The following is a 25,501-nucleotide window of genomic DNA, read 5'->3' on the forward strand; positions in this document are numbered from 1 at the left end:
TTGCTGATACAGGTTTGATTTTAATCACTTAAAGCAGAAGAATGCTTTGATCTCAGTTGCTAATGATGATGGACTAATCTTAAGAACAGAAGCCTTGAGTGGTGATTTGCATGGGAACAAAACAGATGTTTGCATTACCTCTGCCTGCTTGGTGGGTCTCTTAGTTGGTGTACACTTTCTGATACTGCCTGCCTTATGACTCCCTGAAGTCTAATCCTGACCTTACTTTGTTGCCCATAAATACCTTTCAAATTGAATGCATCTTGCCTCTTCCTTAAGCTTTCTGTAGGAGTCTGTGTAGACTCGGATTCGCCCTAAGTTCAAATACACAGAAATCAGCTGTCTTGGGCTTGGCATCAGGTTAATTTCAGCACCATTTCCTTGTTCTGCTTTGGTTTTTTTGCCTTAATTTCTGTGCTGTGCTCAGATGTCGTGCTAATTATTTGGTAAAGCTTGCAGCTAATAGAGCCACATGTTTATTGTGATAAAGAAAATGATGTAAGTCAACATCAGTCCTCCCAGTGATGGGATATGATAGCGTACTGGTTATGAGCGTGATCACCGGGGAAGGAGGTGTGTCTTCGATAAATTAGTGTCTTCGGGTGATTTAACGGCTGCATAACTAATCCCAGAGGACCCCTTAGAGTTGATGTAATACCTGTAGAAAAAGCAGTGCACAGCAATAGAGCACAGAAGAGTCGAAGCTCAAGAGAACAGGGAACATACTGGTCTGTTTGACCACTAAGTGTATATGCCAGCTCCTTGCACAGTTTTGCCAAAAAAAAAAAAATCTGTGCTCAATACATGTTAGCTACTGTATTCTAGTAGGTACTCCATAAATACTTGTTGAATGGGATTCTTGAAGAGTCAGCCAAAGTAGGAGAGACGGCAGAGTGGCTTTAACTGGTTGTAAGTGTTGCTGTCCCCAGTTTCCCCATTCAGTGCTAGACACTGCCATACTTCATGGCAAGGACTGAGAACACCCAGCAGGACCGAAGGGCACACAAGCTCATTTTAACAATATAAACAATAGAATGACAGTGAGATGCGATTTGGCAAGGCCAGTATCACAAAAGCCATTCTGTATTTCGGTTTTTGTAGCAGCTGTGCAGGTAGGCTACCAGCTCCTTACTTCCACTAAGTGGATGTCTCCATTAATTTCCAGCGTGTCAATACTGCTGAGCTCTTTAAATCTGTGTTTGTACTCCAGGCTGTGTACGCCATTTACTGCAACCTTGAATTCTCTAACATCACAATAAATTATCATCTGAAAGGAAAGGAAACATGCCATTAGTGGTTCCCCTTAGTTTAAAATTTTGTGTGTGTTACACACTAACAGGGTGTCAGAATAAACCATTTGATTTCTTTATACGTAGAAAAGTCCTAGCCTGCTGCTGCTGACTTCCTTCTGTGACTTCCAAGACCCTAATCTAACGAAAGTGTCCCTGGTGGTGGCACTGTCTGCCTCATCCCACCCAGGGACGTGACCTGGATGTGTCTGGAGCCTCACACCATCCCCAGGGCCTGCGGCCTTCCTTTCCTCAACAGCCCCTCTCCCTCGGCCGCATCCTGCCCCTTGCTCCTGGAAAGCTGGAGTGCTGCCCCTCCTCACTGATGCTGGGGACTCTCCTAAAGCAGGAAAACTCCTAATATGGTCGCTCTAGTTCACTGAGATGCTGTTTCCAGCTAGTAGCCTGGAACCAAGGGACTTGGATCCTGTCGTTTCTGCCTCAAACGCTAGGATCGTGAACAAGCCAGACAATTAATACAAAATTTCAGCAGCTTAAGGCACTTGCTAGGGTTTTTACAGCTGCTTGGTGATCCTGATTCCATAAGCTCAGCACATCTTAGCCTCAGTGTGTTTGTCCAAAGCCATCAAAGCTGGGTATCCCATGAGTGCGAAGTGCTGTGCATTCCGGCAGATTCATTCAGATTCATCAGCAGTGTCTGCCCTTCACAGTCATCTGTGCCCAAAACTCAAACAATGAAAAACCAAAAAAACAACCAGCCTTTTACATCACCTTTACACCTCAACTTTACACTGCTGGCGCCACGCTGCTAGTGCCAGGCTGGGTTTCCACGCACACTGAGAAGGCCTCTGGGAGGCCTTGCACTGAGCTCTCCCTGTGCTCCTGGCCCCCCATGAAGGCTTCAGAAGAAGGAGGGGCAGCTCAGCCTTGCTGCCAACCCGGCCCCACCCCCAGAGGCCAGAATGAAGCACAAAACCTGAATCTGCAAAGCGGCAAGTTGAGGGTTTTCGTTCTTTTGACAGGAGCCGTGGAAAGGGCTGCCAAGGAAAATCAGGAGGGAGGAAGTTTCAGCTCAAGTCCTGCACTCTGATAACAGAGCTGGCCAATGAAGCTTCTGTGGCTACAGAGGATTGGGGAAATAGATGTAACCTGAGATTCTGTCCCCACAAGAATGGTGGAAATCCCAATTCCAACCAGGTAGAAGGGACCCTGGATATATTTAACAAAATCTCAAGAAAACACAAAACACACAGCCTCATGCTATCGCTCAGAAGGAAAACCAAGTTGGCAGCAGAGGGAGTCAATTAGTCACCTGTACTGTATCAGAGCAAGTACAAAGCCAGTGAATTACAAGCAAGTGGCAAAGAAATGACATGCCTCTGGGTGAGCAGACTACTGCAAATGAAAAGGCGGCACATCCTTTGCAAGACCCCCAGCCTAGAAGAAGACAGAACAACAGAATCCCTCACAACCATCTGATGCTGCCGAACAGCTGCGAGGAACATGGATTCCATCCAGAGGAAGAGCCCACGGATGAAATTACAATACTGAATGAGATTGTTTTTAAAACACTGTAGATACAACTAAAGTGTGTTTGAAACAGCAAGAAGATTTAAAATGACAGTGATGGTATAATGGAAAGACCTGAGATAATCTCAGTGCAAGCATAGCTAAAAGGCAAGAGATGGAAGCCCCTGGAAAGGACCGATCAGTACAGAAAATCGTCAACAGTGATCAACATGAGGATAATTACTGTTCCTGAATTAGAAAATTAAATGGAAAAGATGATTGTTCAAAAGCATACAACATCCATCTATTCATTCCTTCAGCCAGCCATGCTTTTCACTGTCTCTGCAAAAAAAAATGGCCTGGAACATGGTTCATCTAATCCTCATGGCGCGATTTCAATTACGAAGTTGGAGATATTTTCATCTTAGTATCTTTCAGCATTACTTGAATGTATCATTATTGTCCTTTTTTATATTAATATAGTAAATCCAAACTTGGGGCCGAGATAGGTCCAAAACAAGTTACGTCATTGGTTTCCTGTCACCCACCACAAGGCTCAACTTCCTTCTAGAGCGCTCACCTCTGTTTCCCTCCAGCGAACCCCACGTCACCCTTTACGCCTTGACTCTTGCCAAGCCAGCAACCCTGTGCTGCCCTTCCCACTCTAAGGACTTGTTCAGATCAAGCCCTACATCTAGAAAAGCCAACCTTCAGCCTTCCACATCCTTCCCAGCTTTCTGAATTCCAAACCAATATCCACAATTTCCAGGGAACCCTCCATGATTAGCCCACATCTGTCTACGCTCCACATACCAGGGCGCTGCATTAGACTGGAACTTAGGAATAAATAACGCATGTCACATTGCTATCTATTCCGCCTGATACTCATGCTTTTAGTAACGGGTTTTGATGAGTCCTCAAGAACCCACATGGTCCAGAGGATGTGGCAGTTTAAAATGCTGTAGAATTATAACCTAAACCAATGACCCTAAGTGACTGTGTGAGGCAGTGGCACCTGAGCTGGTGAGTGAGGCTGGCCAACCACCCGGCATCCGCATCGCAAGGAGACGATTCTCTGCTCAGCATCCCAAAAACATATTTTGGGAAAGGTATGTGTTACAATAGTCACCTATTTGGGGACTCGGGACTACATGCCTTTTAGCTCCAAGGGACTGATGTATTTTTCCTTGAATACATACAAACAAGACTAACTCCTTAGGAGAAAGGACTGCCACCTGAAACCATCTACCCTGATGGGAGGTGATGGCCAGTGCAAGCAAGCAGTTTTAGGGTCTCCACGTCCTCATGTCCGCTTCTGCAATTAAATGTGTGACTCCAGTCCTGAGACAAGCTTCCTGGTTACATTCCTATCAATATGGGGCTACACAGGAATTTTAATATGATGACAAATGTCAATTCCAGTGCACATAATTTGACACTCTACTGGCTTTGCTATTTATACTGATTGCCCACATTATAAAATGGGGCAAATTACAATCTCCAAGTAAACAAAAAACATACACGACCTCCACATACTGAGTTAGGACTTGATTTAAATGGACCACTTATCCCACTCCTGCTCCCAGGATGCTTGGTACTGTCCCATTTTCAAAAACTGTAACCTCACCTCAAAGTACATCCCAGGACTAAATGGGAAAGAGGTAATATTTCTCTCTTCTTCTCCCCAGGACTCCTGAAGAAAAGAATTTCTTATAAATGCTTTAATATTCAGGCGTGGGTTCAAGTGTAGAGCGATATCCTTTGATTTTCCTGCTAGTAGGTCAACATTAAAGCTTTTGAGAAAGGAAAAAAAAAAAACAAAACAACAAACCTTAATTAACCAAGTAGGACAGAGTAGTGGCAGTTTCAGCAATGTTAATGGCCAGGCTTGAACTATGACCCTAACTCTGTGAAACGTGTCCACATGGACATGGGAATGCAGATGAAGTTGAAATTTTAAACTCAGTATTCCACTAATTTGTTACTTGTAAAATAAAAAAAAAATTTAAAACCCTTTAAAATGAGCGTTGAGGTTGAGATGAGGCTGGACAGAAATTGAAGGTTTAACACCAGTTAAACCAAATGACTACTTCAGGCCACAGGAGCCTGGGATCCTCTCAAGCAGGTATTCTCTTTTCATCATCTACCCGTGTTCCTTCCTCCCTTGAAAGTATGCCACTTTCTAGGAAATAGCTCTAATTTCAAGCTTTCAGAAGGCTGGACATCTCTGGAAAAAGTTGTTAAAGCAGAAATTTTCTAAATCACATGACAGTAGGGGCCCTAAAAAATGTTGCCTGGGCCGGACGCGGTGGCTCACACCTGTAATCCCAGCACTTTGGGAGGCCAAAGTGGGCGGATCACTTGAGGTCAGGCGTTCGAGATCAGCCTGGCCAACATGGTGAAACCCTGTCTCTACTAAAAATACAAAAATTCAAAAACTAGCTGGGCGTGGTGGTGCGCCTGTAATCCCAGGTACTCCAGAGGCTGAGGTAGGAGAATCGCTTGAACACCCAGGGGGCGGAGGTTGTGGTGTGCTGGGATTGCGACACTGCACTCCAGTCTGGATGACACAGTGAGGCTCGATCTCAAAAAAAAAAAAAAAGAAAAAACAATGTTGCCTGATTTTACGGGGCTGCCCTGGAGTTCTCCAAGGCAAGGGTAGGCCTCGTGGACAAAAATGCTACTCTCTCGTCTGGCCAGAAAAAGGTGACGTCAGAACACTGGGCTTTAGTCTTGGCTCTGCCGCCAACTAGCTGTTAGCAATCTAACCTCCTCCTGCTTGAATCATCTCACCTTGGAAATGAAGATTCTGACACTAGCCCTAATTCTAGCTCATAAGACCGCTCACGGGTGGAAGGCGTAACAGGCACGGAGGTATCTGCACTGTGACTGCCACCCAAGGATACTGACCTTTTGGCATTTGTATTCACTTCTCCTTTAACGACGACAGTTCGTCCAGGGCCCATGGGGGTGTTCAACCTTGCAGCAAATGGCAGGCTCTGAAAAGAAGCCACAGTTAGGACAAAGAGGTCTGCAGAAAGTGATCTCCAGGGAAAACTCGTGTCCAAAGAACACTAGAGAATGTTTCAGAGCCATGACCCTGTAAATCCCAGGAGGGGAGACAGTCTGCCTTGGTCCCAGCTGGGTCTCCTGCAGCAGCACTGTCCCCAGCTCGAGGCACGCACTCACTGATTTATTTTAGACAATGAAATGAGTGACAGGGTGGGACCCGATGCCCTCTGTATGAGTGAAACACCCCAGGAAGGCCCCTGTGCCTGGGGTCTGAGGCAGCACTGTGTTCTGCTTGCAAGGGAAGCAGCCAAGCTGGGAGGCGCTGAGGAAATACACAGGAATGGCTCAGAGGCAGGCCTGGCTGACGCTCGAATCTGTCCAGGGACAGCACACAAATGCAGTGGGGGCTGCTTTGGGCTTCTACTGTGGATACAGGTTACTTGTAACAGCTCATTACAACTTAATTTTTATATAGAGTTAAGAAAATTGGGGGCTCTTCAAACCTTTGACACATAGTTCATAGGTGGTATTTTGGTGCAAGTCAAACTGTGATTGACAGTCGAATCTTTGCTCTTGGTGTAGACAGTTCTGGGTACGATTTTAGAAATGTCTCCTCTATTACTAGGCTGTAGGGAAACAGTTCTACAGTAAGGAATGGAATGAATGAAGCTGCCCTCCAAGGTTTAAACTGTTCATTTTCTATGCAATTTTATAAAATATTCCACATGAAATAACCCAGGCAAAAATACTCACAAGCTGGGGCGTGCCAGACTTTGGAACCTATTGGAAAAGAAACAAAACACAAGAACGTGAGAAGGGGAAGAATTATAGTTTATAATATGAAGCCTTGGTTGTGCTGAGCTGAGCCTGGCCGGAGCCGGGGACGTTCCTGCTCCACTCTGGTGTGACCTCCAGGCAGCTGGTGCTTTATGATGGGATGGTATGGTGTGAAGGGCTACACAGGTTGAGAAGACAGTCTGATATCCCTGTTCATTGAGTCCTTTATCCTCCACCATAAATTAATAATTTTTCATAGAACTATATGAAATTTTTTTTAAGAGATAGGGTCTTATTCTGTCACCCACACTGGGGTGCAGTGGCTCAATCATGGCTCACTGCAGCCTCAACCTCCTGGGCTCAAGTCATCCTCCTACCTCAGCCTCCCAAAGCTGGGATTACTGCCATGCGCCACCATGCCCGGATAATTTAATTTTTTGTAGAGATGGGGTTCTCCCTATGTGGCCCAGGCTGATCTCAAACTCCTAGGCTCAAGCAATCCTCCACCTCAGCCTCCCAAAGTGCTGGGATTACAGGCCTGAGCCACCACATTTACCCAGGACTACATGAACTTCAAACGTGTCTTAGTTGTCCTTTCCAAGGTGCCCCCAGAATGCTGAGATTCTATTCTGTCTGTGAGTTGTGAACGTGCCAGTCAGTAAGACCTCACTTTCTCCATTAATAACGGCGTGTTTTTACATTGCAGTTATTCTCCCAGGGGTTGAAGATGCACGTGGAAGTTCATTTGCCAGTGCACTGGCTGATGTTCAATATTCAGAAATACCCCAGAACAGTACTATTCAGCAGTTAAGAGTGAGAGAGTTCTTTTTACATAAGAACAGTGAGTGGCAGTTACATAAACTGACTGGTGAAGCGTCAGCAAAAACTTATTGAGTGCCTGGCACCACAAGTATGGATCTCAATTTTCAAATGATTACTTGCGTTCTAAAAGCATAATTTTCAAAAACCCAGTCTTCTTGCCACTTCATTTATATGAGAGCTAAAACAACATTTTTGAACCAGTGGCTCATTAAAAGATTTAGTATTTACCTTTTCTCTACTTATCTCTGTCAGTTCCAGACCAGATGCTTGGGTACTCTGTAAATCCTGAGAAAATAAAGATTAATTTGTAACATCCAGTAGAAAATATTTTCTATATATAATCTGTTTGACATATCAAAAAATTATAAATGGTACTAAAAATATGCTTGAAAACTATGATCCAAAAATACACTTAACACTGGGGTCCTTTCCGGCCCCCATCAGATTGGCAAACATTACACAGAATAAGAGGTAATGTCAACAAGAAGGTGGGAAGATGGCGGCTGAGAATGCAAATTGTTTTTATCCTCGTGAAGAAGGGTGAGTTAGTATCTATCAAAATGTTCAATGCAAATACAGTCACGTGTTGCTTAACCAAGAGGGTACATTCTTTTTTTTTTTTTTTTTTTTAGACAGAGTCTGTCGCTGGAGTACAGTGGCACTTGCAATCTTGGCTCACTGCAAGCTCCGCCTCCTGGGCTCACGCCATTCTCCTGCCTCAGCCTCCCGAGTAGCTGGGACTACAGGCACCCGCCACCACGCCCGGCTAAATTTTTGTATTTTTCGTAGAGACGGGGTTTCACCATGTTAGCCAGGATGGTCTCGATCTCCTGACCTCGTGATCCGCCCTCCTTGGCCTCCCAAAGTGCTGGGATTACAGGTGTGAGCCACTGTGCCTGGCCGAAGGGGGTACGTTCTGAGAAATGTGTCCTTAGGTGATTTTTGTCATCGTGCGAACATCACAGAATATTACTTAACAACCTTAGATGGTACTGCCTACTACACACCTAGGCTATAGGGTGTGGCCTGTTGCTCCTGGACAGTGAATCTGTACAGCATGCACTGTACTGAATTCTGTAGGCAACCAGAGCGGGATAGTAAGTATTTGTGCATATAAACTTATCTAAACATAGAAAAGGTACAGTAAAAATACAGTATGACAAGCTTATGGGACCACTGTTGTATGTGCAGTTCATCATTGAACTGTCCTTATGCAACACATGACTGTGCTCTTTGACTCAGACACTCCCAGTCTAGGAAACTCTCTTATGGAAATAGTCCATTTTACACCCATGCAAAGGCAATAGCCACTACCCAGCTAAAAACAATGTGTGTTTTGCTAAAACCACATGAGATTTGAGATCCTACAGACAATGAAGCGCTGGCTGATAAAAACCCTTCTGCTAGTGTGAATAGTTCACTTCCAAAAAATTAATACTGCAATCAGGGAGAGCCGTCCTTTTTATGTCAATAGAAGTGTTATTTGAAGACTTTTTCTACCATCTCATCAAAAACCATCCTCATAAAAGACCCCAAGCTGTGGCAGGTCACTCACCGAGCTGAATCTAAAACCAATGGAGTGAATATTCACTTTGCCATAAATGCCCAGAGTGTCTATTTTCTCTGTGCCGATCCTGTGGCCATAGAGCAGAGTATGTTTTCCATTTACAGCCACCTAGGAAGATACAGAAGACAACCCCCCCCAAAAAAGAAGTTAATAAATTAACTTCTTATCCAGATGTTTCCTTGCATCCAATTTTATACCCTTTCCCACAGGTCTCCACACACATCTGACCACATTGTAACCAAAAGCACCCAAAACACTAGCAGTGCTTCTGAACTTCGAGTTCCTGATCTGATTAAGCACCAGGAACTGTCTCTCCCCAGACAAACACGCAGTCACAAATACAGGTGCGTGTGCCTCTGTGAGCCTCTGCACACATGTGAGACATCTGGGTTCGAAGGTCTCCTGGAAGCCCAGGCACAGGTGCCCTGGAGGTCGTGAACCCAGGTTAAAGATCAAAATCTGTTGACTTTGCTAAATAAAACTAATATGGACAAGTTACTCAACATATTTTTAAGATTCGGTTTTCATATTCTGAAGTAGGAACAATCTCTACCTCAACAGACTACAGTAGCAAGATGACGAGAAAGTAGCTTCCGCAGGTCCTCAGCACTCTACGTTGCTCCTCCTCCCTCCCTCTCAAATGCCAGGTACCAGGTTAGGTTATAGGCAGAAAACGCAAGCAGCATACAATACAGTCTCTGACTCAAGAAGCTTCAAATCCCATTGTGGGGGCAAAATAAACACATCAAGCCAAAGCACAACTGTTAAAAAATGGTTAAAAAGAATGATACAGACACGGCTGGAAAGGCCAGAGAAGGGAGAGGTGAATGGAGTTTGGGAGATTCAGAAAGATTTTTGGGCGGGAGCGGTATCCTAAAGATCAGAAAGGATCTGTGCCAAAGACATGTGGGTCTGTTCTCACATTGGTACAAACCTCTACTCTGGGAAAGCTCCACAGGCCGGAGTGCCAGCCGGTGTAAGAGCCTCTAGGACCAAATTCAACCGTACACATACGCGCTAGGTATAAGACACTCCATGAAGCCAGAGATGGAAGTGACATCAAGGATTTCTAGGATCTCCTCTGGATCTAAACTCTCGATCCTACAGAACTATCTTGTGGCAAGACTTGAATTTATAAAACCCTTCTGATTTCTATGCTAGGATTGCCCTTGTTAGCTCTTCGGATGGTGGCGGTTATATTATAACTTACCCTCCCATCATTAACATAATACTGTGTCAATTCAGAACTCAGCCCTGCTAGGAGAAACAGGATCTAATAAAAAGATCTGGTCACAATGGACCATATTTCTGCACGGCAACAACTGGCTGGAGAGTAGTGGTGCCACACCTCACATTTAGGTGCCTTCCTGGTCCTTTTATGGAGAAAAACTACAAAGCCAAACAAACCATGTCTCAGGTGTAGGAAATATAAGGCCGGGCTCACAAACGTGAAAAGCGCCCCTGTGCAGTCCCGCTCGCTCATGAGGACTCAACCTGGTCCTCTCCAAAACCTACCTGGAATTTGTCCTTCAGCACCATAATCACGATCTCAAAAGACTTCTCTCTTTTGAAAGGCGTGTCATAGGTGATCTCTTCCCGTCCCCATTTTTCTTTTATCAAAGTATTGCAAACAATGCAGCCGGCCCTTTTGAAACGAGGATTGAAATGAAAGGCCACGTCGGCGCGAGGTTTCACGCTGCTGCCATACTGCAGATCCACCTGGAATCTATGAGGGAAGACACAGGGGCCCCAAGAGTGCTCAGAAAGGAAAGCTCCCGCGAACGGCCCAGCAGGCACTACACTCCAGGCCCAGTGACCGGACTGACGGATCCCTCCTCGTTCATTCACTATGAGGCCGAAAGAGCTGGCTGCCTAATCTTCTTTTCTGTCTTCCTCAGTAACACAGCCCCCGAGTTTGAAATGGGTCTGAATCTGCCCAGAATAAAAACCTACCTTTCCCAGCCTTCCTTGCAGCTAGGCCTGCCTGTGCAGCTAAAGCTCTGCTGATAAGATGGAAGTGAAGGGCTCAGGGAAGACTACTGGAAACTGCCTTCAAAGTCAGCAAGCACTTGCCTTTTGTTCATCTCTGCTTCCCCGCAAACACCATGTGCACCCATCCAGCTACCCAAAGCACAGAGGTGAGGGCTGGAAATCTAGCTGCCAAGGATAACGGGAAAAGGGACCTCACCTCACCCTCAAGATAGCAGAGTGGTGAGCTGGAAGGAGTCTCCTTCTCTAACGACTTGAAGGAGTTGACTGAAAGGCCTGGGCTGTCTCCTTGAGACTTAATTTTCACATCTCACTTAAACCACTGCTCTTCAGGTGTTAGGTACACAGAGCCAAGCCCAACACTAACGATACCACAGCTTGCATCCAAAGCAAGTATTCAGTAAAACCATCTGAACTGGATCTTCTGTGATGCTGTGGGAATGTCAGACTACAACTAGACTATCCCTGTCATCTGACCACAATTCCTTTCTTTAATGACATACCTAATTCTTTTTTTCTTTTTCTCTTTTTTTTTTTGTCACCCAGTCTGGAGTGCAGTGGCTTGATCACAGCTCACTGCAACCTCAAACTCCTGGGATCAAGTGATCCTCCTACCTGAGCCCCCTGAGTAGCTGGAACTACAGGCGCACACCACTATGCCCAGTTAATTTTTTTTTTTAATTTTTTTTTTTTTAACAGATGGGAGGGTCTCACTATGTTGCCCAGGCTGGTCTCAAACTCCTGGCCTCTAACAGTCCTCCCACCTTGGCCTCCCAAAGTGCTGGAAAAGCATGTGTAAGTCACCACATCCAGCTGATAGTTCTAATTTTTTATACTGAAATCAGACTTACAGCAATGAAATAAATCCCAATAACCTTTATTTAGTCATTCATTCCACGCTCCTCAGCACCTTGGCCAGGGATGCTGACGAAAGCAAATTAGGCCTCAAAGTATCAAATGGTCTCTCCCACATTACTCTTTGTTATCGTTCCACAATCACAAAAAGACAGCTTATTCATGCTCCTTCCTTCAGCACAATGATTTTACCTGTCTGCATCACTAGGAACATGCCCACGTATTACAATCAAAGTTCCAGGATCCAACTGATCAGGAATGGTGCCAACATACGGGATTACCTAAGAAAAAAAAATTTAACAAATGTACATTTACATAAACAACATTACTTTCTAAGCAATTACAATCCAAACTCATTATTGATAGAGAAAAACTACGTTTTTTAAGGCTGCACATAAATCTGCTCAGAATCCAGCATTTTCCAAGTCATCTTTCCTATTCAAACAGCTATAAAAAGGAACCGCATGGCCAGGATATTTGCAATAGCTGCAAACCACTATGTCACTTTGGAAAGAGACACAAGATATGAAATATTATTCACAGTAGTTTGTATCTGGCTGAGAGTTTGTGAAGCAAAACTTCTGCTTAATATGATAATTATAATAGAAAAAAAAAAAACAAAAAACAGTTGTTGCAATGCCATGTCTACTCATTCCTTTTCCCACTGTTCCACTGCTGATCCCAACAGAAAGTTCAAGGCCACACTAGGCCCAAAAGCCAATGCTGATGGAGACGATGACAAGCACTCACTGCCTCTGAAGGAAGCTCCAAGTTAAGCCACACCCCCACACCTGGGATTCCAGGGCCTGCTCTTCTCCGCTGGACTCCCAGACTGCAACCCAGACTGCACTGTGAGAAACCAGAGAACTGCATGATCATGAGGAAGAGTGGGTGCCTGTGGGTCTTCAAGACACGGCATCCACCTACCTTGCACCAGTCCAGTCTGCAGGCGTGGGCTCTTACAGTTGGCCCCACCCAGTATTCAGGTCTCAACCTGCACCGTCACTGCCCAGAACCCAGCCCTTTTCTTCTGGGACCTGCCACACTACCAGATCTTGTCATTCCCCTTCTCCAGAGATGACCACAATGTCCTCCCAGTCCACTGGCTGGGGACCTGTGCTGTGTGGCTGCCTCTCCTGCATCACAGCCATCTGCCTCCATCTGGAGCATCTGACCAGGATGCGCAGCCCACACACCGTTACACCTCACACCAAGCTCACCCAAATTATGATGTGCACGGTAAAACCTACCCAAGGTACTTCTGATTGTCAAGAAATAAGAAATAAAATAAGACGGGCCACAGAAAAGTGATTATCAATTGGTAGCTCCTAAACTGAAATCGACTTCAGGCACAGCCTCCTCTGTGGAGCCCTCTTCAAGCTCCCTCGGTGACTGAGGCAGCCCCTCTCAGAGGCTTCGTGAGAACGCTTTGGATTCTGTTTGTTTGAGTGTCGGTTTGCCTAGACTGTGGGCTGCAGGGGACAGGACTGGCTCATCACCTTTACCTCCCCAGGAGAGAGGTCCAGAGACGATCGGTAATTGCATAGTGAATGAACGAACTCTCACCTGTCTGAAAAGTGGGCTCTGGCAGGCCTCATACCTATAGAGGAGAGGCAACAAAGCAGCTGCTGAACTGCAAGCTGAGCCCACAAGCTCCCTGTTGCCTTAGGCAATAAGATGGGAAATTATGGAAGCCAGTTATCTATTTGCTGTCATAGCAATTGCTAGGAGTAGGGTGGAAGGCCCATGACATCAGAGAACAAAAAATACAACAGAGAGTGTACACTGGGGCTACAGCTGCACATCAGGGTAGCTGATTTTGTGTGTAGAGAATGGGGAAGGACCTACATCCCTACCTTGATCTTTTGGGTCACAGCTGGTTCCAAAAATATATAGCAGCATGTTTCATAGCGTTAATCTCTTAATAAAACGAGAGGTTTTTATAACTTCAAATTTCATGTTAAAATTATATTTATGCGAAATATGTAATAACACAAATTTTAGTAATTAAGTGAGAAAGTAATCTATAAAGGCATATATAGTATGATTTCAACTAAATAAATACGAGCATTAAAAAGAAAACCTTGCTAATTAATCACATCGTATCCTGTATCAAAATACCCCATATACCCCATAAATAGATATACCTACTACATACTCAAAAAAATTCAAAATTAAAAAAAGAAAAACACTAAAGAAGTCAGCCAAAAATGATAACAATAGTTTTCATGGGGGAGGATGGGATTTTAATTTTTTTCTTTATATACTTTCTTACTTTGCAGATGTCTATAATAAGCATCGATATTTTTACTTTTTTTTTTTTTTTTTTTTTGAGACGGAGTCTAGCTCTGTCGCCCAGGCTGGAGTGCAGTGGCCGGATCTCAGCTCACTGCAAGCTCTGCCTCCCGGGTTCATGCCATTCTCCTGCCTCAGCCTCCCGAGTAGCTGGGACTACAGGCGCCTGCCACCTCGCCCGGCTAGTTTTTTGTATTTTTTAGTAGAGACGGGGTTTCACCGTGTTAGCCAGGATGGTCTCGATCTCCTGACCTCGTGATCCACCCGTCTCGGCCTCCCAAAGTGCTAGGATTACAGGCTTGAGCCACCGCGCCCGGCAAGCATCGACATTTTTATAACCACAAAAATATTTTTAATTATATGTTTAATTTTAGAGCTGGAAAGAGCTTTTTGAGACAAAACAATCTATTCCCATCACTTTTTTTTTTTTTTTTAAGACAGAGTCTTAAAAAAAAAAAACCCCAGGCTAGAGTGCAGTGGCATGATCTCAGCTCACTGCAACCTCCACCACCCGGGTTCAAGCCATTCTCCTGCCTCAGCCTTCCAAGTAGCTGGGATGCCCAGCTAATTTTTTGTATTTTTAGTAGAGACGGGGTTTTGCCATGTTGCTGGGCTGGTCTCGAACTCCTGGGCTCAAAGTGATTCTCCCAAAGTGCTGGGGTTGCTTTGGGAGGTAATGAGCTTCTGGATGCAAGGCTCTCTATTAGGCAGACTGCAGCTAGAAAGAAGCGTAAGAGTCAGACACCCAGGAAACATAATTAGAGCGAAAATGTGATACTCTGTTTGGCTGCTGAAAATTGGTATCCCCTTCCATATCTGGAAAATCCCCTACCTTATGAACATAAGACCTCATCTAGACTGCAACAAGGTAAGAGCAGGGGACAAAACTGCCAATTAGAATTTCCAGCTCAGATTTTAAGTAAGAACCAGTGACAAGAAGCAGCCACAATGATGCAGTATTCACTCTGGCAAGGGGGCAGCAGCTGTATTTGGGGTTGGAGAAAGTTACATCCAGGGTCAGAGGCAGCTACATCCAGGGTCAGAGGGAGCTACATCCGGGGTCAGAGGCAGCTACATCCAGGGTCAGAGGGGGCTACATCCAGGGTCAGAGGGAGCTACATCTGGGGCCAGAGGGAGCTACATCCAGGGTCAGAGGGGGCTACATCTGGGGTCAGAGACAGCAGTGGCATTGGTAAAGTAGCAGAGACACAGTACCATCTGTGTCCAGTGGTGACAACAGATGCCTCTTCATGGGAACGGTCCTATAGCATGCTTGTATATCTGTGGCTACCTATTCTCCCAGTCGCACTATCATTTAGCAAATTCCTTTTCTGCTTAAAGAGTTGGCTTCTGTTGCTTGTAACTACAAACTCTGACCAATTCAACATCTTTAAAAAAAAAATGGGGTCCAGGCATGGTGGCTCACACCTGTAATCCCAGCATTTTGGGAGGTGGCGGATCACTTGAGGTTGGGAGTTGAAGACCAGCCTGACCAACATGGAGAAACCCCGTCTCTACTAAAAATACAAAATTAGCTGGGCGTGGTGGCCCATGACTGTAATCCCAGCTACTCAGGAGACTAAGGCAGGAGAATCACTTGAACGCGGGAGACAGAGGCTGCAGTGAACTGAGATCAGGCCATTGCACTCCAACCTGGGCAACAAGAGCAAAACTCTGCCTCAAAAAAAAAAAAAAAAGAGGGGGTTTAGAGTAACAACCAATTCTGTTTCATTTCTAAATAATTTCTTAACCAGCTAGCATTTAATCATACCTTAAGAACTCTATAAACAACAAGAAAAATAAAATATATAGGTAGATAATGAACTGCTAAACAAGGAATTTCACTGACAGCATTCCTGGTATGAAGTAAAGATACTGTCTTCCAAATTATTCATTCAAATTCAATAGAAAGAAAAGGAAGCAGCCAGGCACGGTAGCTCACGCCTCTAATCCTAGCACTTTGGGAGGCCAAGGCGGGCGGACTGCTTGAGCTCAGGAGTTCGAGACCAGCCTGGGCAACATGGTGAAACCCTGTCTCTACTAAAACACAAAATAACAATTAGCTGGGCGTGGCGGTGTGCACCTGTAGTCCCAGCTACTCGGGAGGCTGAGGCAGGAGAATTGCTAGAACCCAAGAGGCGGAGGTGGCAGTGAGATGAGATCACACCACTGCACTCCAGCCTGGGCAACAGAGCAAGCCTCCGTCTCTTAAAAAAAATAAATAAATAAAAGAAAAGGGAAAAAAAAAAAAAAAACCAGAAAAGGAAGCCTGCCTGCCTGCCTTCCTTCCTTCCTCCCACCCTCCCTCCCTCCCTCCTTCCTTCCCTCCCCTCCTCCTCCTCTTTCTTTCTTTCCTTTCTTTCTTTCTTTTCTCTCTCTCTCTTCTCTCTTCTCTCTTCTCTCTTTCTGATGAAGTATCGCTCTGTCGCCTAGGCTGCAGTGCACTTGTATAATCTCAGCTCACTGCAACCTCCACCTCCCAAGTTCAAGCAATTCTCCTGCCTCAACCTCCCATGTAGCTGGGATTACAGGCCCCCGCCACCATGCCTGGCTAATTTTTGTATTTTTAGTAGAGACAGGGTTTCACTATGTTAGGCTGGTCTCGACTCCTGACCTCAAGTGATCCTCCCGCCTCGGCTTCCCAAAGTGCTGGGATTACAGGCGTGAGTCACCGCGCCCGGCCTCTGAGTTATTTTTATTTTTGAGCTTGGTTCTTGCTCTGTCACCCAGACTGGAGCACAGAGTCCACACTCACTACTCACTGCAGCCTCAACCTCCTGGGCTCAAGCAATCCTCCCACCTCAGCCTTCCTCGTAGGACTACAGATGTGCACCACAATGCCCAGCTAATTTTTGTATTTTTATAGAGAGACAAGGTCTCACCTATGTTGCTCAAACTGGTCTTGAACTCCTGGGCTCAAGTGATCCACTAGCCTTGGCCTCCCACAGTACTGGAATTACAGGCGTGAGCCTCTGGACCCAGCCTTAGAGCCTGACTAAGTCTTGGAATTCTATCAGTTGAACTAGTCAAAGAAATATACTAAATAGGGAAAAAAATACATAGGCCAGTCACAATATTTACTTCATCTTTTCCAAGAAAACTTAATGTGGACAGTTGGTCTAACACCAATGTGGACCAAAATATTAGAAATAGGCCAGGCATGGCGGCTCATGCCTGTAATACCAACACTTTGGGAGGCCAAGGCAGGAGGAGTGCTTGACCAGACTGAGAAACATGGCAAAACTCTGTCTCTACCGAAAAAAAATACAAAAATTAGCCAGGCATGGTGGTGCATGCCTGTAGTCCCAGCTATTTGTGAGGCTGAGCCCAGGAGGTGGAGGTTGCAGTGGGGTAAGATTGCACCACTCCACTCCAGCCTGGGTGACAGAGCGAGCCTCTGTCTTAAAAAAAAAAAAAAAAAAAAAAAAAAAAAAAAAAAATTGGAAAGATTAATGAAATAAAAATTAAAAAGTGGTGATGTGTTTATAATGCCTAATAAAGAATACTGACACTCAATCAATATTTACTCATTAAACCTATCAGTAACAAAATAACCATGATTCAAGAAAACAGGTTTTGTGTGTATGTGTGTGTTTTGTTTGTTTGTTTGTTTGTTTGGAGATAGAGTCTCACTCTGTCACCCAGGCTGGAGTGCAGTGGCACCATCTTGGCTCACTGCAACCTCCGCCTCCCAGGTTCAAGCGATTCTCCTGCCTCAGCCTCCCGAGTAGCTGGGACTACAGGAGGCCACCACCACGCCTTGCTAATTTTTTATTTTTTAGTAGAAATACAAAAAATAATTTTGTATTTAGTTTCACCATTTTGGCCAGGCTGATCTTGAACTCCTGACCTCATGATCCACCTGCCTCAGCCTCCCAAAGTGTTGGGATTACAGGTGTGAGCCACTGCGCCTGGCTGAAAACAGTTTTCCTAAGTCTAGCTTATAAAATATACTAATTGATTAAATAACTAAGTTGGCCAGGCACGGTGCCTCACGCCTGTAATCCCAGCACTTTTGGAGGCCAAGATGGGCAGATCACCTGAGGTCAGAAGTTTGAGACCAGCCTGGCCAACATGGTGAAACCTTGTATCTACTAAAAACACAAAAATTATCTGGGCATGGTAGCCGGTGCCTGTAGTCCCGGCTACTCAGGAGGCTCAGGCACTAGAATTGCTTGAACCCAGGAAGCAGAAATTGCAGTGAACCGAGATTCCGTCATTTCACTCCAGCCTGGGCAAACAGAGGGAAACTACGTCTCAAAAAAAAATCTTTTTAAATTAATTGAATAAATAAAATAAGTTATTTACAGCCTTTTTTTGTGGAACATTGAAAGGGCAACTAGCTACAAATGAAAGAAATTCAGTGCAATACGGGCCCTTAATACTATAAATATTTTACAGTAGTGAAATTTAAAGACAGAGCAAAATGTTTTTGCCATTCAGTTCAGTCTTTCTACCTCTAACCTTTCCTACTCTTTTGTGAGAACTGATTAAAAAATAGAGAAATTTAAAAAGAAAGAAAAAAAAGCTATTTGCCAAAAATATCTCCCTTGGAAACGCATTATCCTCAGAACAGCATCCAGACCATGCCACAGGAGCGAAGGCATTTTCTGCCCTGGAGCAGAACTTGACTTCTCCAGATCCCCTTCCTCAGGAAATGAAGTCTACTTATTTTTGTTCCACCTCAATAGTTGAGAGTACTGACCGCAGAAACTACAGGAATCATCAGTATGAGAGAATCAAGATATGCAGGTATTGTGTCTATGAAAGTATCTTCTTTTCTGTGTGAAGGGCAGAATTGAACAGTGTAACCTTCATCCATTCTCCCAGCTTGAGCCAAAATGAAACTTCAGATACCCCCGGCAGGCAGCCTAGTTTGTTGTTGTTTTTTAAAGATCTTTGCAGGAAATCAGTTTACAACCTTGAGATGTTTTTCACTCTAACATGCACAAAGTCATCTTAAATGTCTCACTAGCTTCCATTTCAGGAAGTCATCTTTTTAAAACTTACTGCCACTGTACGGCTATTTCTCCTAAAACTGACTTTGCTTGATACAGCAGTGATACCTCATTCTTACACAATGACATTAAAACTTAGGGAAAAAGGAATTACAGCTATAAAGTAAATGACAAAAACTTGAACCCACACACACTAACAAAACTGGTTTAGGGCCTTATTTCAAGGATTCTCGCCCTTCCTTTTGCCCAAGAATCTTCTAGGGGGTTTACTAAAAAAGTGGCTGTCCTTTCCCAGACCTCAAATCAGGATTCAGCTTCAAATAAGTGGAAACTAGACATTCCTAAAGATTCTCACCACCACATAAAACTAAAACAAGCTCTTTACTGCTTAGGATTACAGGGCAATTTCCAGCAATTACAGTCATTCAGGGGTTCTAGGACCAGCCTGAACTGCACGAGACCCTTTACTACTTCTCACTCTCCGTCTCCCCACTGGCTTTTGACATTTTCCCTGCTCAAGTGCCAAGCAGTATTTGAAAGGCTGAGGGAAAGATCGAGACATTAACTTCTCATGGACAGCTCTAATTAAAAAAGAAAATGAAAAACTTGTAGAGTAAGAAATCCATTTGCCTTTAAAAACTAAAATTTATGATTAGCTGAGCCTCCTCCCATTACCAAAAGTTGGCATTCCCTCCACTCTACCCAAACGTTCCCTGTTTATAACACTGTTTCATCACATCATATTGCCATTGTGACTTCTTCCTCCACTAGAGGACAACAGCTGTTTTGTAGTCAGCGCCCACCACCATCCCTATTACATAGTAGGTGCTTTAAATATGTTCACTGGCTTTTATTTTTGCCCTGTCTCCCAATGGATAATTAATATTCTATTGGATCTGCTCTCAATCCTGGCATAGGTAAAACGTTATTTTCTAGAACTCAGTTACCGGGTTATAGATGATATTCTGGAGGTTGTTTAATGACAACATCATTCTTTTCCAGCTTCTTGTTGGAGTCTCTTCGTGTATGACCTGAGATTTTAGGCCAGTTTCATTTAAAGATTACCTGGATTGAAACTGAGGCACTGGCCCTGTGTAAAGTAAAAACAGAGGAAAAGAAAAGTAAGCATGTAGCATTTTTCTTCATATCCTATTTTACAATGTAAATTATATATTGTTACTGATATTTACCAAATAATAGAATGTGATTACAATCAAAGATCTGCCTCCCATTCTTACCAGTGTGCTCATATACTAAACAATTTTGGATTGTGAGTGTAGGAAATACTGACTTAGAAAATACATCAGTAGAAAATTTCTAACATGGAATTTATTATTAAAAATACTAAAATAGGCCAGGCATGGTGGCTCACGCCTGTAATCCCAGCACTTTGGGAGGCCAAGGCGGGTGGATCACCTGAGGTCAGGAGTTCGAGACCAGCCTGAACAATATGGTGAAATCCCATCTCTACTAAAAATACAAAAATTAGCCAGATGTGGTGGCATGCACCTGCAGTCCCAGCTACTCAGGAGGCTGAGACAGGAGAATTGCTTAAACCTGGGAGGTGGAGGTTGAAGTGAGTCAAGATCGTGCCACTGCACTCCAGCCTGGGCAACAGAACGAGGCTCCATCTCAAAAAAACAAACTAATTAATTAATGGCAATTACTAATCAAACAGTCCTGTACAATTATCAGAGGTATTCATTTCACTTTTCACTTCCATAAAAGGACAATAATTACAGTATTCACATCATTGGTTTGTTCTGAGGATTGAGTTAATAAAATAGTGAAAGAGTAAGTGCTATGTTAGCTATTATTATTGTGAATAAAAAGAACTGCTCTTCTTCCTCCAATTTAAACAAATCAAGGTGTGGAAATCCAATAATTTTAATACTATTAAGATACAATTTTCTCTGCTGCTTTAAAAAAAAAAATCACAGGGCAGGGGAGTGTTGGAAAGCATTAGCCACATTTTTAAAGATAAAAGCACCCATGGACACTACATTTAATAACTCTAGGAAAAACTCGATGACTTTAAGCAGAACTAAAGGGGAAACGAAACTAGAGCTTCCTGTATTTTACTTCCAGCAATTGTCATTATACCGCACACCAACAATACACACCGATCAAATCTATTACTTTTTCTTTATTAAGAAAAAAACTGTACCCCTCTTGGTTTACCACCTAAATATAACCCCAGTCTATGTCATTAACTTAATTCGTTAGTCAAAACCTCAAAACTCTGGCTCCGTGACTCAATACAGGAAGCAAGAACAAGAGCAAAAAGAATGGATGCCGAGTTGCCATACACATGTGTGATAACCAGCGAGTGACCCAATTTAAATCATCGGCTTGCATTAAATCACGCAACCCCTGAAGTATCCCCAGGGACAGGTCCCGCCAGCATGACCACTTCGTATGCATCACAAGAAGCCATCACTTAAGTTTCACGTAGGGTCAAAGGAAGTCACATGACTTGCCCTTTGTAATGTTTAATACTGCAGTCAAATGACTCGGCATCCTAAAGCGCGTGTCAGAGGCAGGGAAAGCAATGTCACTACAAATTCCGGGACGGCAGCTTCCCCAGATTCCTCCACTTGAAGGTGGCTCTAGGCCTCAGGTTAGGAGGGAACAGGGTAGAAAGCAGCACAGGTGCGGTGGATTTGCAGCGAGGAGACACCCCAGGACAAACAGCCTGACTCCAGCCAGGGATGTACAAGAAAGGCCGCGACTCCTGATAACCCCTTATGCCCCGGAGCAGCCTCGCCTGCAGAGGCAGCGTCCCCGCCACCCAGCCCCGGCTCTGCCGCGGTGAGGACCTGCGGGTTGGGGTGGACTGGACACTGTCCCACCCATCAAATTGTGATTTAGGAGGCGTGACATCCGAATGCCATCCTCCACTGGCGAGGCCCTCAGAGCAGCCACTCCCCTAGCGACTGTCCCAGTGGCCGGGGGTCGCGCTACTCACCCAAGGACTGGTGTTTCAGGCGCTCCACGGAGCAAGTTGTTCGTCAGCCACTAGGTGCCGTCCGGTTCCCGGCTGGGGCGTCCGTGGGCGGCTACGGGAAGCGACAGGAGTCAGTCCTCGTTCACTTCCTGCCTCTCCCGCTGTGGTCTCCCCACCCTACCCGCGCCGCGCCGTCTGTGTATGGAGCGTCCCTGGCGGCTCTGCTGGATTTTGGACAGGGACCCGCCACTGATCGCCACCCAGCTCGGCCTCCTGCACAGCCTCTGGGGCGTTGGACCGCGACTGGCTTGCTGTGGGAGAGCACAGAGGATAAGGACAAAGAATGTGTCCTGGGTGGATCTGGCTGCCTTTGCCCCGAAGGCGGAGTGGGTGGAAGGTGGTAGGAAAATGGGAAGGAAAGAAGAGAAAGGCTTTCTCTTCCGCAGCAAGTGGGCCAACGTCCACTTGGCTGTTCCAGGCCTCCAGGTCTAGGAGGGCGCTCAGGGCTGGGACTTTCCGGGACCGGGGTGATCACCGCACAGGCCCCGCCTGCCTGGACCCAGCGCTGGCCTTCCCGGGGCGCCCAGGTCCACGGGGTCAATGCCAGGGTTTTCTCAGCTTCCTCGTCTGCCTCGGAACAGAGTCCAGACAGTGCCAGAAGAGACCTGAAGGCACTGCTTTTTGAAGGTACACACCTCTGGATGTAGGCGAAACTGGGGGAAGGGTTCAGTACCTTGGACTGTGCCCAGCTCAAAGCGCCCCATCCGTTAGTGATAACATGGACTCGCAGCCACTCCGCGTCACTCGCTAGTTACCCTGCGCGTGGGTGTTTTCTCCAAATTGGACACTTAGGGAACAGTTTAAGCAGTATGGAGCACAATTCTGTGCGTATTAGATGCTCCGTAAATACCCAACTTCTCAGGGCTCTACACTGATAGTTTGACCTATTGGCTGTAAACACACCAGCCAGAAATATAAATAAAGTTTGAAACAAAGTCATGTCAGCCACTTGGAATGGCTTGCTGCTTATTGTTTGTTTTGTGTTAGGGACCTCAAAGTTCTCATCTTCTCTACTTAACTTTTATCCACATTTGTTTGGAAAGATATATTTTAGTGTCACCAACATGGGCTTTCTCCTCCTTGGCTTTTGTTTTCATTACTTTTTATTTTAATCGAGGAATTCATTACAAGTCCCATAACTGGGAACTCATGTTCTGATTCACTGTTGCTTTTCTCTCCTCCTTACCCATTTTCCAAGTTAGATACACTTCTCAAGATCCAATTTGAATAAGTGAATTTACCCTTGACATACACTGCCTTGGATTTATAGTTATCTTCTGGTGTGTGTCGTGTGTTTTTTCTGTCCAACTCGACTGTAGTTTGAGAATGAACTTGTCTTATACATTCCCCAGTGCATAGTGTAATGCTTTGCATAAAATAGATATCAATGTTAGGTTGAAGTGTTAGATTATTGATAAAGTCAGGAGCAACTGAATATCTTCACAAATTCTGCCTGAGTCTCCCCCGCCCCCACCCCCTTTGAGACAGGGTTTCTCTCAAGTGATCCTCCCACCTCAGCCTCAGGAGTAGCTGGGACTACAGACACACACCACTATGCCCAGCTAATTTAAAAAATTTTTTCTTGTAGAGACGGGGTCCACTGTGTTGCCCAGGCTGGTCACAAACTCCTGGGCTCACAGTATCTTCCTGCCTTGGCCTCCCACAATGCTGAAATTACAGACGTGAGTCACCAAGCTGGGCCCTGAGTCTACCTAGTACTTCTCCTTTACAAAGCTAAAATAAGTTGAAATAAGTACACATAAATGCTATGTTTCTTTCGTAAGTCATATTTAGGCACAAATGGGGCTGAGTAAAAGGGCCAGAGAGTGAACAAAGAAAATCTGGATTAAAATGTTCATAAATCCTAAGAACTTATTCCTAGAAATATCTCCCTCATTTGGCACTGTTGTTCAACTAGCCCAGTGTGTAATTTTAAATAAGCAAATATTCACTGAATGCCTATCATGGCCAGGCACAGCAGTAAAGAATACTAGCATGCAAAGGACCTCATGGGCCCTTCTAGATAGAGTCCCACATCTCTTACATTATTACTGCAGTACCCAAATTGGTCTCCCTATTTTCGCCCTTGCCCCTCTGCAATTCAGTCTCAACACAGCAGCCAGAGAAATCATGATAAAACGTAATTCAGATCATGTTAATCCCTTACTAAAAACTACTTTTTTTTGGTTTTTTTTTTTGACAGTCTCACTCTGTCGCCCAAGTTGGAGTGGAGTGCAGTGTTGCGGTCTCAGCTCGCTGCAGCCTCCGCCTCCCACGTTCAAGTGATTCATGTGCCTTAGCCTCCTGAGTAGCTGGAACTACAAGTGTGCACCACCATGCCCAGCTAAGTTTTGTATTTTTAGTAGGGATGAGGTTTCACTATGTTGCCCAGGTTCGTCTCGAACTCCTGACCTCAAGTGATCTGCCCGCCTCGGCCTCCTGTAACCTGGGATTGCAGGTGTGAGCCACCACTTCCGGCCAATGGTCTACTAATTTTTGCTCATTCTTTGAGTAAAGATCCAGTTATTACAGGAACACTTCATGATCTGCCCCAATCCTCACACACTGTGACTTTATCTCCAAATATTTGCCTTCTCGCTTTTTCTGCAGCAGACACACCTACTTTGCTATTCTCCTAGCAGGCCTGTCACACTCCCATCCTAAAATCTTTACTCAATATTTCCTTTTCCCTTTTCAAGTCTATTCAGGTGTCAATTTTCAGTGGGGCCCTTCCTGACCACCAATATTTAAAATTGCAAACACTGTCCCAAAACACACTCATACACACTCCCTATCAACTCTTCCTTGCTCTATTTCTGGCTAACATTTGTCATGCTAATATACTATATAAGGTACCTTTTTATTTTATGTTACTTCGCCCATCATAAGACTATAAACTCCATGAGGGCAGGGCATTTTGATTGTTCTTGTTTCAAGGAAGCTTACACTCTAGTTGAGGACACATATAGTGATGTGTTTTAGAGAAGATTAAATTGGGAGCACCTGAGTGGCAACCTTAGTTGGGTGACAAGGAAATTTTCTCAGAGGAGGCAAAGTTTAAGCAGCTGGTGAGTGAAAGAAAGGAAACAGCCATATGAAGATGGTGCGCAAGAGCATTCCCGCCTTAGTGACCAGCTACTGCAAAGTCCCTGAGGGTCTTGAGAATGCATTAAATGTGTTCAGGAAACAAAGGCCACCAACCAGCATGGCTGAAGCAGGAGGGGAGAATGATAGGATGTCATGGGATTGGATGGCGCCACCTACGAGAGTAGAGGGAGAAAATCACCTCAGACAGCTGTGGGGAGATAAGACAATGTCAATAAATGAGACTGAGAAGAAACAACCAGGGGAATTTGCTGAAAGTGGTGTCACAGACGCCAAAGAAAGAGGAACAGCCTATTGTGCCAAGTGTGCTGAGAGGCCAAGAAAGACGGAAGTGAGCAATGGGCTTAGGAACGTG

The 25,501-nt window shown here is 44.8% G+C and overlaps 1 protein-coding gene and 1 long non-coding RNA gene across 8 annotated transcripts in view; one reads left to right on the forward strand and one right to left on the reverse strand.

Moving 5' to 3' along the window:
* The window catches only part of LOC105474615 (galectin 8), a 27,839-nt gene continuing 2,338 nt past the window's right edge, over positions 1-25,501 (reverse strand). The window contains exons 1-12 of one of the 7 annotated variants that reach the window (XM_011729417.3): positions 22,715-22,936; positions 22,003-22,093; positions 19,982-20,124; positions 11,974-12,062; positions 10,453-10,663; positions 8,926-9,045; positions 7,599-7,655; positions 6,525-6,551; positions 6,275-6,397; positions 5,670-5,758; positions 4,387-4,552; positions 1-1,267 (exon numbers count right to left, since the gene is read on the reverse strand). In XM_011729417.3, the coding sequence (XP_011727719.2) occupies positions 1,118-1,267; positions 4,387-4,552; positions 5,670-5,758; positions 6,275-6,397; positions 6,525-6,551; positions 7,599-7,655; positions 8,926-9,045; positions 10,453-10,663; positions 11,974-12,062; positions 19,982-20,026 (1,077 nt within the window). In that variant the 5' untranslated portion in view covers positions 20,027-20,124; positions 22,003-22,093; positions 22,715-22,936 and the 3' untranslated portion in view covers positions 1-1,117. Of the gene's footprint in view, positions 1,268-4,386; positions 4,553-5,669; positions 5,759-6,274; positions 6,398-6,524; positions 6,552-7,598; positions 7,656-8,925; positions 9,046-10,452; positions 10,664-11,973; positions 12,063-19,981; positions 20,125-22,002; positions 22,494-22,714; positions 22,937-25,501 lie in introns of those variants that run through there. The other 6 variants (XM_011729415.3, XM_011729419.2, XM_024790615.2 and 3 more) reach the window with 6 other exon arrangements.
* The window catches only part of LOC139357337 (uncharacterized), a 16,756-nt gene continuing 11,289 nt past the window's right edge, over positions 20,035-25,501 (forward strand). The window contains exon 1 of the long non-coding RNA XR_011610333.1: positions 20,035-20,155. This is a non-coding gene — a long non-coding RNA (uncharacterized lncRNA). The remainder of the gene's footprint in view (positions 20,156-25,501) is intronic.

The sequence above is a fragment of the Macaca nemestrina genome, chromosome 1 (assembly GCF_043159975.1).
Source record: "Macaca nemestrina isolate mMacNem1 chromosome 1, mMacNem.hap1, whole genome shotgun sequence".
NCBI lineage: Eukaryota > Metazoa > Chordata > Mammalia > Primates > Cercopithecidae > Macaca > Macaca nemestrina.